The following is a 19,265-nucleotide window of genomic DNA, read 5'->3' as shown; positions in this document are numbered from 1 at the left end:
GGGACTTCTTCTCCCCTTAAAGAGTGGAGGTGGAGCGGAGGAGAAGACAATTAATTCCTAAAGCTTTGCATGGACAGCTGGCGGGAGAGATGCGGCTGCAGAAGGGGAAGAAGATTGCGGCTCAGGAATGACACTGGACGTCAGATCCGGACTATACAGAGTTTGTTATCCCCTGTCCTCTGAGTTAAAGCAAACAATGTGGAAAGGGGGCGGGTAACAAACTCTGTATAGTCCCATCTGACATCCAGTGTCATTCCTGAGCCGCAATCTTCTTCCCCTTCTGCTTCTGCAGCCGCATCTCTCCCGCCAGCTGTCCGTGCAAAGCTTTAGGAATAGGAATCGGCTTCTCTTAGGCTCCTCCTCTGCTCTGACATATGAAGAGGAGGATCACAGAGCGATGTGCCGCGCTGTATCTGAGGTCTGCATGCTGGAGGAAAGGGAGAACTACACTGGGGTACAAATCTTATCCTGTCACCTCCCAAATTCCCATCTCAGCACAATCCCCCCCTCCCTCCTAGCACAACCCCCCCATCTCAGCACAATCCCCCCCTCCTAGCACAACCCCCCCATCTCAGCACAATCCCCCCCTCCTAGCACAACCCCCCCATCTCAGCACAATTCCCCCCTCCTAGCAAAACCCCCTTATCTCAGCACATCCCCCCCCTCCTAGCACAACCCCCCCATCTCAGCACAATCCCCCCTCCTAGCAAAACCCCCTTATCTCAGCACAGTCCCCCCCCTCCTAGCACAACCCCCCATCTCAGCACAATCCCCCCCCCTCCTAGCACAACCCCCCCATCTAAGCACAGTCCCTCCCCCTCCTAGCACAACCCCCCATCTTAGCACAATCCCCCCTCCTAGCACAACCCCCCCATCTCAGCACAGCCCCCCCCTCCTAGCACAACCCCCCCATCTCAGCACAATCCCCCCATTTCAGCACAGTCCCCCCCCCTCCTAGCACAACCCCCCATCTCAGCACAATCCCCCCCTCCTAGCACAACCCCCCATCTCAGCACAGTCCCCCCCTCTTAGCACAACCCCTCCTCCCATATTGATCCCACCTAGAAGTAATCATCTTCTCCCCACCCCTCATGCTACAAATTCTCTTATTCCAACCCCCCCCCAGGGACAATCCCCCAAAAAGTATTTGTACTAGGAGGGGTGGGGAGAAGATGATTACTTAAGTAAGTGGGATCGATATGGGGGGGGAGGGGGGTTGTGCTGGGATGTGGAATTTGAGAGGTGACAATATAAAATTTCTTCTAGCAGGGGAATTGGGGGGGGAGGGTGCTAGGAGGAGTGATTCGTGCTGGGGGGGTGAGGATTTGTGCCAGGAGTGGGGATTTGGGGATCGTCCTTATAGAGACTATTGGAATGGGGTGGGGGGATGGATTTGTGCCAGAACAGGAAGTCTTGGGGCTGTTAAAAAGGGGTATTTGGTAGGGGGTTGGGTCAGTAGGAATAATGGGGGTTTTTTGTGCTGGGGGAAAATTTTGATGGGGGGAGGATTTGACGGGTAGGATTTGTTCTAGGAGGTGAAATTTGGGGGGGGGGGGTACTAGGAGGGTGATTTGGGGGTTCCAGACCCTTTATGGGCACTGATTAGGCTGCACTGATGGGCACTGAAAACGTTGTTATTAATATTTATTTTTGTAACTTCTGCATTAATGCAAAAACATTTAACAGTGTAATTTTATGAGATAATTTATGAGGGCGTGTTTAGGGGCGGAATTAGGGGCAGGGTAGGAGTTGGGTGGGGCAACTGGTGGCGAGTAACCCTTAAGGCCTGGCTAGTAGCTCAGGACTTTAAATTTTGAGCCCTGCTCTAAAGCATGGGTGTCCAACCTTTTGGCCTCTCTGGGCCACATTGAGTGTAGAGAAATTTTCTCGGGCCGCATATAAAATATAATACTATAGTTAAGGCATGTAATAAAATGCCGCCGCGCCCCCCGCACTAATTTAACACAACTAGAGGATGATCAAATTAAATGGAATCAGTATTTGGAGGTTTACTTCTTCTGATAGACAATAAAGGAACACTCTAACCACCATGACCACTTCAGTGATTTGAAGTGGTCATGGTGGTAGGAGTCAGAAACACTGCACATGCTCGCCTACCCCCCCCCCCCCTCCCCTCAGCCTCTGCCTACCGTTAGTTGGAAGCTACTGTGGCCATGCCCCCGACCTGACTTTCTTCCTCCCCAGCAAAAAAAAAATTGTCAGGGGGCAGTGGGCTGCATTGCCTGCGGTTCTGGGCCCCAGGTTGGACATGCCTGATCTAAAGCAACCCATAACTTCATCATTGTTCAATCAGCGGGTTAAATTACTGTGTTATTGTGTTCTGACAGTGGGGAGCCTTCCCCATTGTCAGAATAAAATGATCAGTGCTGCTTGACAGGCTGGTTGTACAGAAGTCGATTGGTAGATCAACTTCTGTACAACCAGGGTGCCCATACATGGATTTCTATCCATGTATGGCTGGCTATAGACTAAACAGTATATATACAGATTTACTTTCTGTAGCTTAAATGATTTAATTATTTCAATTAAACTCATTATCTTTGGCTTTTAAATGATTTTGTTTTCTAACGTATATTTACTATTTATAGCTGTTCGTCATTTATCGGAAAAGAGGGTAAAAGCCAGACAGTTTCTTTAGCTGATGGCTGCGTCTTCAAAGGGATTATACAACATGAACTTGACCATGCCCTGGGCTTCTACCATGAGCACACGCGAAGTGATCGTGACAATTACGTTGACATCAATTTTCAGTATATCTCTCCAGGTACTCGGAACATTTGCACAAGAGAAATGTAGCAATGGTTTTTAAAAAAAGAGACATTACAATTGATTTTGTTTTGTTACAGAACACTGGAGTAATTTTGTCAAACAAGACACTAATAACCTGGACCTTGAGTATGACTATGAATCAGTGATGCATTATAATCGGTAGGTCATGACTTTTCTGCTAGCTTGTGGACTTTTTTTTTTTTATTTTGGATAGAGTAGGAGTTAAAACTGTTGATGCCAGTGGTTTTTTTTTTATCAGGGAGATTTCTCTTCACCTTCTGGTCTATACACTCAAAGTGAGGAGATATATTTCTAATGGGAGGAACATCTTCATTCCTGTTCTGGGGACAACGACTCAAAATGTTGGAGTTACCCTTACTTTCATTGCTATTGACAGTGATGATCAGGATAGTTAGGGCCTAGCTACTGACTCGCGATCTGTGGTGGAATGTGTTGTCAGCAGTGGCTTGCTCATAAATAGCTGCTGATTAGGAGTTTTTGTGCCATCTCCGACATGCCTGATTTAATTATTTCACACTAACCCTTCACCACTGTGACGGAACCTCAGACCCACACTGTACTTGTGGTTTTCCGTCAGTATACGGCTTCGTCGCAGTCATGAACATAGATATCAAATCCCAGCCGCCGTCATACAAAACTAGCTTGAAAACTTAGCTTGTATGTGTCTGGAAACAACTAACTCCTTTATTAAAACAAACAGACTTTTATACACTTTAGAAGTAGGTCGGTCACTACATGAATATTTACCCAAAACATAACACAATGAATAGCTAACGAGGTACAGCTGACTCATGGCTAATCCCATCTAGACAAGGTTATTATTCACATGCTAATTAGCTCAGCGTACTTAAGTCAGCCTGGAAGCCCAGACTGCCGGCACCAAAGGTAAAACAAGATATAATATACATTATTATAGTGTAAATACTGAGAACCCACAGTAAACAATAGGTGAGCAAATCAGCATAATTTACAATGCGTGGAAGACAGGTGTTTGAGCTGATGACATGCATCTGTTACAAGTCTGACCAACTGAAGCAGTCCAAACCATCAATTTATCTGTCACATAGTTTTTTCACTGTCAGTGACGGTGCGTACCGTCACAACCACTCTATCCAAATCTAAAAAAAAATGTTCTGCCCTTCATACTCTAAATGGTAACAAACTTTAATGATTATGTATTGATCTCATCTACATTTGAATTTTTTCAGCTATGAATTCACCAACACTCCAAACCAAGCCACAATTGTCCCCAAGCCTGACCCCAATGTGCCTATTGGGCAGAGAGTTGGACTGAGCATCCTGGATGTCGCTAAGATTAACCGACTTTATGAATGCAGTAAGTTGCTGTAGATTTAGATTTAATTAGTCTAACATATTACAAATTATATTTTTTTAAAAGGAGGATGGAACATATAGCAGACAGGATTCCTACTGCTTTTATTAGACCAGGCTAGAAAATTAAAGTTATCATAGTCCCCTCCTCAACTTTTTCTTTTAACCACTTTAGCCCCAGGCCTATTTCGGACAATTTTTGTTTACAAGTTAAAATCAGTATTTTTTCCCAGAAAACTAATTAGAACCCCCAAACATTATATATATATATTTTTTAGCAAAGACTCTGGACAATAAAATGTAGGTCATTGCAATATTTTTTGTCACGCGGTATTTGCGCAGCGGTCTTTAAAACGCCATTTTTTTTTTTGAAAAATCACATTTCACTGCATTTAAAAAATACTAAACAGTAAAGTTAGCCCATTTTTTTGTATATTGTGAAAGATGATGTCACACCGAGTAAAAAGATACCCAACATGTTACGGTTTAAAATTGCGCACACCCGAGGAATGGCGACAAGCTACGGTCAATAGAAATCTCAATAGGCGACGCTTTAAAAATTTTTAACGGTTACCAGTTTAGAGTGTAGCTCTTTTTTTTAAATCATTGCTCACGCTCTGGCGATCGCGGTGATACCTCACATGTGTGGTTTGAACAGTGATTTCATTCGCAGCTCGACTTCCGTATACGTTTTCTTTTGTGCGCGAGCTAACGGTGACGGGGGCGGCTAAATTTTTTATTTTTTTTCCTATTTATTTTATTTATTTTTTAACTTTATTACAGGTTTTTTAAAAAAAAAAAATCTGATCACTTTTATTCCTGTCACAAGCAATGTAAACATTCCTTGTGACACCAATATGTAGTGACAGGTACTCTTTATGGAGGGATCGAGAATCTAAAAGACCCTAGACCCCTCCACTACACTTTCATGTATGCAAAACGCCGAAAACTGCATTTTTGCATACAGACGTTTTTTTTAAATCTGCCGCATTTTGCAGCAGAGTAACCCGGAAGTGACGTCATGGACGCCGCCTCCGGGTAGCGTCATCGGAGACCTGATCGAAGCCGCTTCCGGCTTAGATCGGGACTCCATCCAGCCGGTGGACGCGCCGGCTGGGTGCTCGGGTCTCGTGGTGGGGCGGGAGGCCCGGGCAAAGTAACGGAATGCGGCGGGAGGGGGGGGGGACGTCCCATCCCGCTCACCCGCGTAACGAGCCACATCGGTTGTTACCGACGGAAAGCCAACCGTCGGCTCTAAACCACAGTACCGGGATAGTGCCTCTAGCTAGAGGCATCATCCCGGCATAACCCCGCAAAGTAACGTATATTTACGTCGGCAGACTTTGCAGGGTTAAGTGGTTAAACAACAATTAAAATATACAAACTCCTTACATGGACATTAAAGTGGTTATAAAGACAGAAGGTTTCTTACCTTAATTCATTCGAGTGGCTTGCTGTGGTGGCACTGGGTGTGGGGGGCCTGGAATATCGACAGGAAGAGGAGGACCATTGCACAGAGCAGGTAAGTATAACATGTTTGTTATTTTAAAGAAAAATACAATTTGAATTTAGGCACTTTAAGGTCTATTACAAGGGATTTTAGAGTTTTATTATTGAAGAAAAAACAGAGATACCTCTATCTTTCACAAAGCAGCAAAGGCCACAACAATGAGATGATGAGCTGCTATTAAAAAATGTAAATCAAGATAAGTTTGGGTCTCATACTGAGTGTGCTTTTAGGATCAAAGGAACAAGAATCATTCACAGACACCTAAAAGCACCAAGGAGTTACTGCATGGTACCACAGTGTTTGAAAAGTGAAAGGCCAGCAGAATGTGTAAGACGACACAAAATGTATCATGCATGAGTTCTGGGATGCAGGTGACGGTATTGGTTTATGTGAAGATGACCATTAAATGCAGGGCCGGCCCTACCATGGGTCCCGGTGGGACCATGGGTCCCAGGCGGCACTTAGAGAGGGGCGGCCCCGGCCCTCCAAATTGGACTTTTAGTTTAAATAACCTAAAAGGTGTTCAAAGTCTTCAGTATGATGTCTTTAAAAAGCAGCCACAACCTTAGTAGAATAGCCTAAGTCTGACCAATAGCTTTGCAATCAGTTAAGCTTATACCCTCTGCCGATTTGACGGCTCTAGCTTTGTCTCATCAGGGGCATGTCAGACATCTGCAGAGAGACCATTGCTTTCACTTAGTGAGCAAGGGTCCTTCTCTACAGCATGCTGGCAAGGGACATGTTTTTACATTCTAAAGACATTGGTTACACGTATGTAAGCCCCTAGTGAAGGAGGCTTAAGACTTAACAAATCTTACACCTAAAATGTATTTAGCTAATTTAAACTGAAAGTTAATTTGAGCTATTCAAATCTCCAGCAGTTTTAACTCCAAAGAAGGTAAAACAACCTCCAGGTAAATCACCAATGCTTGGGTTTTGTGCTGGAAGTGAGGACCTTCTGTTATAAAGAAGCACTGCTGTATCTCACAGTACTTTAGAGGTAGGATTTTAATTTCCTTGTGCACAGCCTCAATGCAACCTTAATGGTTGTACTGTTCCCTTGGACTCACCAGCTCTACACCATAGAGCCAGTAAAGCCGTCTCTTGCATTGGTGAGGGTAAGAACCCTGAAACAGCTTTCTGTAAGATAGTAATACTGGCTCTGTAAAATGATGGCTATATCTGTGCTATATGCCAGTTCATATTAAAAATTCAATAAAATGCCACTCACAAATATATTATAAAAGATAGCCCATCCAATCTAGTAGGGAAGTGCTCAAGAAGATGTCAGTATATGGCTTGCACTGTGTCTCACCCTGTCCCCTCACTCGCTAACAGCTGCTGGGTTCTATCGTCAATTCCGGTTGCCGTGCAGTCTGACCCTGACTAGTTTCGTCTCTTAACTTTTTTGAAGAGTTCATAACTGTAATGCTGCATATCTAATTTCAATTTATATGGTTTCTTTTTTTTTTTTATTACTTTTAAGGTGTCTGTGCTACTTTGCTTAGTAAGCAGACAGGAATTTTAACTTCTGAAAATTATCCCTCGGCTTATCCTGATAATGTTGATTGTGTTTGGTTAATCAGGACTCCGAAGGGGCAGGTAAGAAAACAGAGGAACTGTAAACATGCAAAATGTGGCCTTTAATGTAGTAGATGCCTTGTTGTGAAAAATGACTTTCATGTTTTGTATTTTCTCTTTAACCGGTTGCAGACCGCCGTACGACGATATACGTCGGCAGTCAGCCCCGGCCAGGCAAAGTGACGTATATATACGTCACTAGCCTGTCACTTGCTTGGGAGCCAATAGCGCGCTCCCGCCCTGGCTCGTTCCCCAGCAAGTCCGTGCGTGTGACCGGCGGACCCGATGTCCGCCGGTCACTCGCCGATCGTCGGTGCAGAGGGAGAAAGGCAGGCGGCTGATGTAAACAAGCCGCCTGACATTCTCCCTTGTGTAGAAACAGTGATCATACGGTTCTTCTATGTAGGACCGTTGATCATTGTTCCTACACTTCAAGCCACAGCCAATCACAGTAAGAATCACGCCCCTAGGGACACACACCACCCCTCCATCTCAAATAAAGTTAACCCCTTCACTACCAGTGTCATTTTGCAGTAACAGTGCATATGTATAGCACTGATTACTGCAGTAATGTCACTGGTAACCCCAAAAGTGTCAAAAATGTCCACCGCAATGTCTCAGTACTGCAAAAAAAATCGCAGATCGCCGCCATTACGCGTTAAATAAAAAACACCAAAAATGACAAAAATCTTTCCCTTAGTTAGTAAACGCAATAACTTTTGCACAAACCAATCAAAATACGCTTTTTGCATTTTTTTTTTACCAAACATACGTTGCAGAAAACAAATTGGCCAAAAATGTTAAAAAATTTTGATTTTTACATTTTTTTGGGGGGAATTTCATATAAAAAAATATGAAAAATATTGTTGTTTTTGCAAAATTTACGCTATTTTTTTGTTTATAGCGTAAAAAGTAAAAATCGCACAGGTGATCAAATACCACCAAAAGAAAGCTCTGTTTGTGGGAAAAAAAGGACGTCAAATTCGTTTAGGTACAGCGTCGCACGTCCGCGCAATTGTCCGTTAAATTCACGCAGTAAAAAATCGCAAAAAACCCCCTGGTCAGGAAGGGGGTAAAATCTTCTGGGGCTTAAGTGGTTAAACCACCCAAAATCTAAATTTAGAAAATTGTATTCATTATAAGACATCAGCTTTGCTTTACTGTTTCTCATATTTGCCATGGTGAAAAGCTTTTAGAGATAGAATGGGAACAAAAAGGAACCATTTTGTTGGTTTGCGGTAAGTAAATTCATGGCTAGACCAGAGTTGTAGAGTAAACTTCTTAAGATGCAACCACCTCTAAGGATCAAGATCTCCCTCTGCTCTATCCACCAACTGCTCCAGATTTTGGAGTTATACTTGTTTTTGTTATGGAATAACCTCCACTCTATAGTCTTTTGGCTACCTTTACCACTTCATGGCTGAGAGCCCATTTGACAACTCTGATGTGCTAAATAACTTTGCCCCACATCTGGATCAGATAGTAAGGGGATTGTAGAAATGGTGGTTTTAGCAATAAATCGTGTTTTTATTTGAAGCTCTGGTTCTTGTGTCACCAAATAAAATGGTATTGCAATATATTCAGTCAGCTAATACAGGGTCAAATTAAAAACATATTTGTATTTCTTCAATATGGGATTAAGCTAGACTTCTGTTAAAGGTTTCTGCCCCCAAATTTGTGTTGTTCAAAATTACTTGTCTCTCGTAATACGTGCAATAAAAATAGAAGTAGCATTAAAGTAGAAAGAAAGGCTCCCCTTCAACTCTCTGCTAAACACTCATTAACCACCATTAGTAGAAATTTTTCATAGTTCAAATTTTTAAGATATGCTTCATTGTACCTTATTTTCATTTAAAAGTCCCTCTGTCACGTGACCACACGGCTTTCGGCTTTGGTAGATTAGTGTGGCTGTTGGGAGTGTCCTCTCTCTTCCTAGACTTGTCACTACCAGAAGTGATGCACCTAGCTGATGGACAGGTGGGGCGGGGGCAGAGCCGGGCAGGATGGGGCTACTCAGAGCTCTGATTATTTCATTACACAGTGTAACGGACTCCAGACACCCCAACTGGATATCTCCGCCAAGAAGCTGCTTCCTAAGCTCTGGAACACGAGATCCATGTATCTGGCTATAGTTACCCCAAGAACTCGACAGTACAAGTGTTGAAGTCAACCAGAAAATAAAACTGTTTATTGAAACACAGGCACAAAGAGATATACACTGTGGGACAATACCCCCTCCCTTTAGCAGCCAATCCACATACACATATACATCCCATAATAAGTTGATCTTAAGGCAGACAGAAACAATAGAACAATGGGATACAGGTACTTAATAATAACAAACCCCACCCCACTTCACTATCTAGCAAGGGTCTATGAGACTCTCCTGCAATATTCTAGCAAACTGTCAGTCAAACCATTCATCTTCATATATTTCCTGAGGGACACTGTTCAGAAATATTTTTGTCCCAAGTGAAAGAGCCCCTCACTCTTTCAACACAAACCACACATATATAACCCAGGATAGCTGGGGGTAACACAAAATGCTGAGTCTGGTGTGGTTGTAGAGCAAGTCTGATTAGTGCAGACCCGACTGGGGTTCTTGGTGCCCCTAATAGACACAGGGTGACTTACACATAAGAGGGGTTTGGGAAGCTGAACAAGGAGTCTCCCAACCTCTCTAAAGTAATCTGGGCTCCACAAGCCCCCCCAACCAAAGTGACTCACGTCGCACACAGAATCTGACAACAGTTTATGGAAGTGGCTGTGAGCTGCCACAATCAGTTCAACAGGCAGATTTATGTCAGTACAGAACAGGAGATTGCTGATTGTCTAGCTTAGACTTATGCCCCGTACACACGTGCAGATTATCTGCAGACTTTTGTCTGCAGACTTACCTTTTCTATGTAGTGCAAGGGCCTGCCGGATTGCATACAAATTGAAAGTGTTTAGGTTTGACCTCATATTATATGGTTTTGGTAAGTCTGCAGACAAAAGTCTGCAGATAATCTGCTCGTGTGTATGGGGCATTACTGTTTCCAATCTAGACAATCAGCAATTCAGAAAATGTAAAACATAAAAGTTAAAGGTATTATACATACTAATCATTGGCAAATTTAGAATTTTGAGTGGAATTCCACCTTAAGGAATAATAAAGTTATTTTTAACTAGACAATCAAAAGGGTTGTTGGTGGAGAACATTGGTTTTAATAGACATCCTAACTGAAAAAAACTATACAGTAATCCCCCGCTACATCGCGGTTCAGTTTTTGCGGTCCCGGTAATTCGCGTTTTTTTTTGTAATGTTATTTTACTATATAAATCATTAAAAATGAAATATTTTTGTGTTTTCCATAGCTCTTGCTATGTCTCTCAGTATCTTTTATGTGTTTAAATGAGTTTCTATTGTTTTAAAAGTGTGTTTAAAGACCTTAAAATGCTTTTACACGTACAGTGACAGTAAAAAAAATCATGCCTACAATGCATTTTAACCACTTTAATACAGGGCACTTCCCTCCCTTCCCGCCCAGGCCAATTTTCCCCTTTTAGCGCTGTTGCATTTTGAATGACAATTGTGCGGTCATGCAACACTGTACTTACACCAAATTTATATCATTTTCCCCCCACAAATAGAGCTTTCTTTTGGTGGTATTTGATCACCTGTGCGATTTTTACTTTTTGCTAAACAAATAAAAAAAGACAGAAAAGTTTGAAAAAAAAAAAAAGTTTTTTTGTTTATGTTATACAATTTTGTAAATAAATAAGTTTTTTCCTGCACTGATGAGCACTGATGAGACTGCACTGACAGGCACTGATGAGGAGGCAATGATGGGGTGGCACTGATGGGGTGGCACTGATAGGCGGCACTGATAGGCGGCACTGATAGGCACTGATATGTGGCACTGATAGGTAGCACTGATATGCAGCATTGGTGGGCACTGATAGGCGACACTGCTGGGCACTGATAGGCGGCATTGATGGGCACTGATAGGCGGCACTGACGGGCACTGATAGGCGGCACTGACGGGCACTGATAGGCGGCACTGACGGGCACTAATGGGCACTGATAGGCAGCACTGGTGGGCACTGATGGGCGGCACTGATGGGCACTAATGGGCACTGATAGGCGGCACTGGTGGGCAATAATGGGCACTGGTGGGCGACACTAAAGGATGGCAATGATGGGCACTTGTGGGCAGCACTGATAGGGAGGACACTAGTGGGCATCACTGATGGGGAGGGCAATGGGGGGCTCCCTGAGCCCTGATCGCCATCCCTGGTGGCCATAGTGGGCATCCCTGGGGTCATAGTGGGCATCCCTGGGGTCATAGTGGGCATCCCTGGTGGATCTAGTGGCATTCCCCCCCCCCGAGGGTCTGCACTGGTAATCAATGATCTGATTACCAGTGCCGACCCCCCCCCTGTCAGGGGAGCCGCCGATCGGCGCTCCTTTACTCGTGCCTGTCAGGCACGAACTAAGGAAAGCCGATCAACGGCTGTTCCTGTTTTACTATGTGACCAGCCATGATTGGACACGGTTGATCACATGGTAAAGAGCCTCCGTCAGAGGCTCTTTACCGAGATCGGAGATGCAGGGTGTCAGACTGACACCTCGCATCACCGATCGCCGCTCTGCGCGCCCCCGGGGGGCGCCCAGAGCGGTGTTATCCTGCCGCCGTCATATGACGTCCGGTCAGGATAACTCAACCACATTCCCGCCGTCAATTTGTAATAGGGCGGGCGGGAAGTGGTTAATAGGGTTTTTCTATTTCGCGGAATTTCACTTTTCGCGGCTGGGTCCGGAACGTAACCCCCGCAATGGAGGGGGGTTTACTGTATCTTTTACATTTTTAACTGCTTGCCCTCCAGAAGATTTACCCCTCTTTATGACCGGGCCATTTTTTTGCGATACAGCAGTTGGTTACTTACTGACAATTGCGTGGTCGTGCGGCGATGTACCCAAATAAAATGTTTGTCCTTTTTCCCCCACAAATAGAGTTTTCTTTTGGTGGTTTTTGCATTTTTTATTTTTTGCACTATAAACAAAAAAAGACAATTTTGAAAAAAAAAAACAAACAATATTTTTTACTTTCTGCTATAAAACACATCCAATAAATAAAATGAAAAAAAAAAAACAAATCTCCTTATCAATTTAGGCTAATATGTATTATGTATTTTTGGTAAAATGTAATTGTATTGATTGGTTTGCACAAAAGTTATAGTGTCTACAAACAATGGGGTATTGTTTTTGTTTTTTTTGTTTTTTACTAGTAATGACGGCGATCAGCAACTTACAGTGGGACTGCGATATTGCGGTGGAGAAATCAGACACTAACTGACACTTTTTGGGGGCCAGTGACAATAATACAGTGATCAGTGCTAAAAAAAAACAAACCCTGTACTAATGACACTGGCTGGGAAGGTGATAACATCAGGGCGATCAAAGGTGCCTAGCTGGTGTTTTTTTAGTGTGGGGGAGCTCTTGTACTAGGGGAAGGCATAGATCTGTGTCCCTGCTTTGCAGAAACACAAGGTTTATGCCTTCTGCACTGACAGAACTTCTATCTGCCTTGTTTACATAGGCAGACTGCTGCTCTCCCTCCGTATTGAAGGATCGGCGGGTTCTGTGAGCCCGCGCTCCGTGGTGATTATACACAGGCCAGCGGCGTCAGGGCGCATTTGTGTCCAAGACCCCGAAGTGTTGGATCACGTACTAGTTATGCCATATATCTAAGTTATATGGTTGGAAAATGGTTAAAAGAAACCAGCATGCTCCATATTCTTGTGGCTCTCTCCGAGGGGCTGTTCTTCAGTCTTAGCACTATATTGTGCCTACATGCAAACCAGCATGCAGGTACGAATATGTGAAGCTAATGCCTTTGTGTACATAATACATTTTCTTTTTTCTACCTTTTAGGCTTCACTAACTTTCAGTGGCTTTGATGTCCAGTCCACTCTTAACTGTACCTCTGACTACATGAGGATCTATGATGGTAACTCTAAGAACTCTCCTCTGTTGCTGGATAAAATGTGCGGAAGTAGATCCATCCCTCCACTCATCGCTTCCTCTAACGAGATGCTGGTTGAGTTTGTCAGTGACGGGGCTGTTGCTGGGCTTGGCTTTAAAGCTACATATAGTACAGGTATGCTGATTTGTTTTAACGCCAAAGAAAGTGCTCAGAGAAAAGACATTGAATGATCAAAGAGGGAATATTGACACAACAGATTAAGTTTTTTTTAAAGAATTTTATGAAGCTTTTTTTGTATATTTGGAATCTGGGGTGAATACTATGATCATTAAACCAGGTATTGGTACTTTTGGCAATGAGGGCAGGGGCCAAGTCCTAAATGAAATCAGCTTCTTCATGAAGCTGGTCAGCAGAGGGAAGCATGAAGTGCTCTAGAAATTTCCTAGTAGAGGGCTGCGCTGACTTTGGACTTGATAAAACACCGTGGACCAACACCAGCAGTTGACATGGCTCCCCAAATCATCAAGTTTGCATTTCATTTGGAAATCAAGGAGTCTGGAGGAAGAATGGAGAGGCACAGAATCTAAGTTTCATTAGGTCCAGTGTGAAGTTTCCACAGTCCGTGATTTGGGGAGTCATGTCATCTGCTGGTGTTGGTCCACTGTGTTGTATCAAGTCCAAACTCAGCGCAGCCCGCTACCAGAAAATTTTCAAGCACTTTGTGCTTCCCTCTGCTGACCAGCTTTATGATTTCATTTTCCAGCAGGACTTGGCGCCTGCCCACCCTGCCAAAAGTACCAATACCTGCTTTAATGATCATGGTATCACTGTGCTTGATTGGCAAGCAAACTCGCCTGACCTAAACCCCATAGAGAATCTGTGGGGTATTTTCAAGAGGAAGATGAGAGACACCAGACCCAACAATGCAGATGAGCTGAAGGCCACTATCAAAGCAATCTGGGCTTCCAAAACACATCAGCAGTGCCAGAGGCTGATTGTCTCCATGCCACATCGCATTGATTCAGTAACTCATGCAAAAGAAGCCCAGACCAAGTATTGAGTGCATACTATACTGTACATGAACAAACTTTTCAGTAAGCCAACATTTCTGTATGAAAAATCTTTTTTTTTTATTGGTCTTATATTATAAGACCAATAAAAATATGTAATTATATGTAATATTCTATTTTTCTGAGATACTGAATTTTGGGTTTTCACTAGCTGTAAGCCATAATCATCAAAACTAAAAGGAAGAAATTCTTGAACTATATCACTCTGTGTGTAACACATCTATATAAATTATTTGAGTTTCACTTTTTGAATTGGATTACTGAAATAAATTAACTTTTTAATGATATTCTAATTTTATGAGATGCACCTTTATATCTAGTATATATACATAAACATACAATGATGTCATATACTATTATAAATCTCTTTATTGTATTGAATATATCTATATTCTCACAGTTCAGTGTGGAGGGACCTTCTATAACTTCCAAGGAAACTTTGCATCTCCGGGATACCCAGGGAACTACAGTCCAAATATGAATTGTAACTACACCATCACAGCTCCTGTTGGATATAAGGTAAAACAAGATACCTTAAAGCGCTCATTACCTTATACTCCCTTATTAGTGGACTTCCTAATGCTTAAAAGGATTCATACAAACAAAACTTTAATGTTGGACAGAGTCATTACAATCTAATTGTACAACTCCCTTAAACTTCATCAACAATTATGTAGAGAGCCTAACTGATTCAATAGACATTGAACGCATTGTTTAGACCAGTGGTCTTCAACTCCGGTCCTCAGGGCCCACTAACAGGCCAGATTTTAAGCATTACCTTGGGGAAATGCAGACTAGAGTACTGCAATCACTGAGCAGCAAAATATATCACCTGGGATGTATTTCAGTTATCTTGCAAACCTGGCCTGTTAGTGGGCCCTGAGGACCAGGGTTGAGGACCACTGGTTTAGACCATTAAACTACTCTAAGACTATCTACCACCAAGGCTTTCTGGACCATTCCCCAGTAATGACAGGAAGTGTTGGTGGTAATTTGTGAAACTGGCTAAAAACCAGTGGAGTGACATTTGTAAGCTGTTTCTCAAGCTTCTCTTGACTTTGCAGCACTGGACTAATTCCTGCCATCTTGATTGCTAGTAACAGGAGCACAGGAGGAGAGGAAGGTACTGATCCAGTGCCCCCCTGACACCCAGCTGGCATGGTGGCGGAACAACAGGGCACATTCGCAAGTTCAACCTTTGCAACCCTGGTAGTTCCGCCACTGGTGTCAGTCATTATTTATTTTCAGTTTTTTATTATTTTTTACACTTTTATTTTTTATTATTTTAGGAGCCCCATTAAAGAGGAAGTAAACCCTCCTCTGACACTTTTACCTATAGGTAAGCCTATAATAAGACTTACCTATAGGTACTGTAAATATCTCCTAAATATGTACCGTTTAGGAGATATTTACCTTACATGCAGCCAGTGATGTCACTGGCGCATGCGCTCTAAAGGAACGGCTGCTCGTGCCGTTCCTTCAGAGCCCCGTGCCGTGACCGTCGGCTCCCGCGCGCGTGCTCGGGAGTGACGTCACCGCGGCTCCGGCCAATCAGATGGCTGGATGCCGCAATCCCGGAAGATGGGCAACTGGACATGTCGCCCGTCAGAGGTAAGCGAGCGGCACGGCGGGGGCTCATTCTAAGGTAAGTATTTGATAATTAATTAGTATGTGATGCATACTAGCTCATTATGTCTTTCTCTTTCAGGATGGAAAGAAAAAAATAAATACATTTTTCGGTTTACAACCTCTTTAAGGAGCTTTGGTGAAATATCAGGATTATAAACAGACCTCTGATGTTCCACCTTTGAGACAGAGAAAGAACATTGAGGACGCAACCCATAATCTCCATCTCTGCAGTATCAGCTGCACAGAATGAATGAACAGGAATAGCTCTGTACAGAGTTTCCCATTCATTCATAAACTGAAGCATTATAAACACAGTCTTAAATGAACACAGTTTACTATTCTTCAGTTATGAATGGACAGAGTCAGAGATCGGTACGGATCACTGACTCTTTTCATTCAGACAAGCACCTTCCTTGCTCTCCATCCTAAAATGATCCTCTGCAGCAGCCGGTGGGAGATTGGAGGTGGGGGGAACCATACCGAGCTGTAGGGTATGAGGGGGGGGGGGGGTCCAGGAGAAAACAAAGGAGTCCAATCACAGCAGGAAGTGGATAGGAGGGGTGGCATGTAGAGGAACCAATCCCCAATGAAAGGCTGCAGTAGAAAAATGGAGAGATGGGTTCCTCTATATGCTGCCCCCACCGCCCCTCCTTTCCTCCTTGCTCCAGGGGGCCACATGAGCACCCTGGAGCATTTGGCCTGGTCGCAATTGCCACCTCTGTAAGAATGCCTCTGCTCCTAACTTTACCAGTTTTGGCAGGACCTTCCCAGAATTTGAACAAAATCCTGGTATCTCGTGAATCCAGGAGTTTTGGAGGCCAGTGCCAGAACACGTCCTGGCTCTTGGCTCCAGTAACTTGCTTGAAAGGGGCGTGCCAGAATGTTCACCCCGGGCACTTGCTCTGCATCTTTTAGGAGTGCCAGAAGTCCCAGACACCATCAGGCAGGCAGCATCTCTTCAATTTAGGGGAAGGGGGGGAGGGGTGGTAGGAGGATGTGTGTTGGAGGATGCTTTGGGAGGGGAAAGGACTATAAAGCGGTGTGGGGGATTTCAAATCTCCCCCGTTAGGACAAGTTCTGTCCTATCCCAAAGCACCTCCCAGAACACATGCTCTTACCCCCCTATCGATCCTCCATATGCTTATTACCAGCAACCCCACCTGGTTACTCTGTGCCCCTGTATATGCACTTCCATAAACACAAAACTCAGATCATCAGCGCGGCTGTTGCAATGTAATATCCCTCCTCCACGGCTCCTCCTGTCTGTGTACAGGAGAACATTGAAGCTGAGGGGGAAAAGCCAGCTTTAGAGAGATGGGGTGCAGGTAAACCAGGTGCCCAGTGCTCACGCTAGCGCACAGAGTTAGGCAAGTAACCGGGGTTCAGTGCCAAAGATTGTTTCGGCACTGGGCTCAGGGATTCAGCATAGCGCCTTATGCTGGTGCCAGCTATGGGCCTCCCACAGTACCAGAACGCCAGGGCCCGGTGGCAAGTGAGACCGGTGCGACCCTGGTAGCTCCGCCACTGTGCTGATCAGTTTCTTGTGTCTATTGTAGACAGGTGAATGACAAAGAAAGCAACCAGTAATGTAGGAGGAGCACAGCAGATCTCCCAGCTCTGGATGTTTCATTCCTTGCAGGGACAGACTGGCAACTTTCAGCCCAGAGGGCAAGTACAAACTAGAGGCCCATGGTGCACCGACTTGGCCCCCTTCCCACTTTCCCTCACCCACCTCTCACTCTCCCAATCCTCCTCCTGACCCCATTCCAAGCTGAAGTCCTGCTCCAGATTATCTCTACTTACCGGCTGAATCTGTGTTCCCGACCTGACCAGCAGGGGGAGGTGGGACAGCTCGGTTGGGGCTGGCATGGGCAGAAGAGTCTCCAGTTGTGCATGGAACTGGCCTCTGCTCAGACACAGTTTACACCATCCATGCCGGGGGGGGCTTGCGCTTTGTCCTTGTCCTCAACTCGCACTCAGTAGGTCGGCAGCAGGGACTTTTTACTTCTCTTCACCAGGAACCCTTTAGGCATGTCTGTGGCAGAAGCAGTGCAGCCTTTTTATGGGGCATCAGAGCGGCCCAGGGGGCAATTGCCCCCCTGCCCCCTGGCCCAGTTCTCCCCTGATTCCTTGTCTGGCACTTCAATATTGGTGACCACTACACTGCAGAATATAAAAAGCACTTCCTTTTTCCAACCTGATTCCTAAGCACTGCATTTCATGTGCAGTATCATCCCTAATGTCAAATAGTATTTCAGCTAAACTGTAATATCAATGAATTGTAAGCAACAATATACTCACTCACTTTTATGCAATACAAAATGATGTGTTTGTTTATTGCATGAATGCACCACCGTCGTGTTAGTCATAATTTTATTTCTTTTTTTTTTCCAGATTGCTCTGACCATAAGTGACTTCCAAGTAGAGTATACTAAGTTCTGTACATGTGACTATCTAAAACTCGTTATAGATGGTAAACAAAGGGGTCAATTCTGTGGTTATATCAGCATCCCTGTGTATTACTCCACCAGCAATTCTATGGTTCTCACATTCCGCAGTGACAAGTCTAACCAGGCCAAGGGCTTCCAAGCCTCTTACACCTTCTGTGAGTAGCTCAGCTCTATCTGCTTATATCTTATTAGCAATGGAAGTTATAAATTATTAGAAGTCCCATTTTTTAAAAGCAAAGCGACCTCAAATTTTTTTTTGCCTTAAGTGTTTTACACACATACACCGATCAGCTAAAACATTATGATCACCCGCCTAACATTGAGTATGGCCCCCTTTTGCTAAAACAGCCCTGACCCATTAAGGCATGAACACCAAAGTAACATCCACATGAATGTCAAGACCCAAGGTTTCCCAGCAGAACATTGCCCAAAGGATCACACTGCCTCTGCCGACTTGCCTTCTTTTACCACATCCTGGTGCCATCTAAGTGTAGCCCAGGTGGGTGATGCACATGCAACCGGCCATTTGGGCCGCCATCAGGGGGGGGACAGCCCATACACATGTAGGGGGCCTGGGAGTCTCTAAGGGCCCAGCCGTCCCGAGGGGAATGTTGGTGGTAAGGCCCCGGGGGCCAAGGCCTAAAGCTGTGTAAGGGGCCCCAATATTTCTGATGGCTGCCCTGCCGGCCATCCATATGATGTAAAATAAAATGTGATTCATCAGACTAGGCCACCTTCTTCCATTCCTCTGTAGTCCAGTTTTGATGTTCATGTGACCATTGTAGAATCTTTTGGCTGTGAACATGGGTCACCATGGGCTTCACAGCCCCATACACAACAAACTGCGATGCCCATTTTTTTTTTCTGCTTTCACCACATCAACTTCACGGATAACATAAGTTATGATTCAGCG

At 44.3% G+C, this 19,265-nt stretch overlaps 1 protein-coding gene across 1 annotated transcript in view; it reads left to right on the top strand.

The window, feature by feature from the left end:
• The window catches only part of LOC309569128 (cubilin-like), a gene marked incomplete at both ends in the record, with an annotated part of 322,027 nt that overhangs the window by 12,727 nt on the left and 290,035 nt on the right, over positions 1-19,265 (top strand). Inside the window, 7 exons of the mRNA XM_082274890.1 lie at positions 2,610-2,785; positions 2,868-2,949; positions 4,020-4,147; positions 7,140-7,255; positions 13,152-13,377; positions 14,674-14,792; positions 18,297-18,507. Of these exons, the coding sequence (XP_082131016.1) occupies positions 2,610-2,785; positions 2,868-2,949; positions 4,020-4,147; positions 7,140-7,255; positions 13,152-13,377; positions 14,674-14,792; positions 18,297-18,507 (1,058 nt within the window). The remainder of the gene's footprint in view (positions 1-2,609; positions 2,786-2,867; positions 2,950-4,019; positions 4,148-7,139; positions 7,256-13,151; positions 13,378-14,673; positions 14,793-18,296; positions 18,508-19,265) is intronic.

This window comes from Pelophylax lessonae (assembly GCF_965119305.1).
Source record: "Pelophylax lessonae genome assembly, chromosome: 13".
NCBI classification, from domain to species: Eukaryota; Metazoa; Chordata; class Amphibia; order Anura; family Ranidae; genus Pelophylax; species Pelophylax lessonae.
The sequence above is the reverse complement of the archived record's forward strand: the minus strand, read 5'-3'. Positions and strand labels throughout refer to the sequence as shown.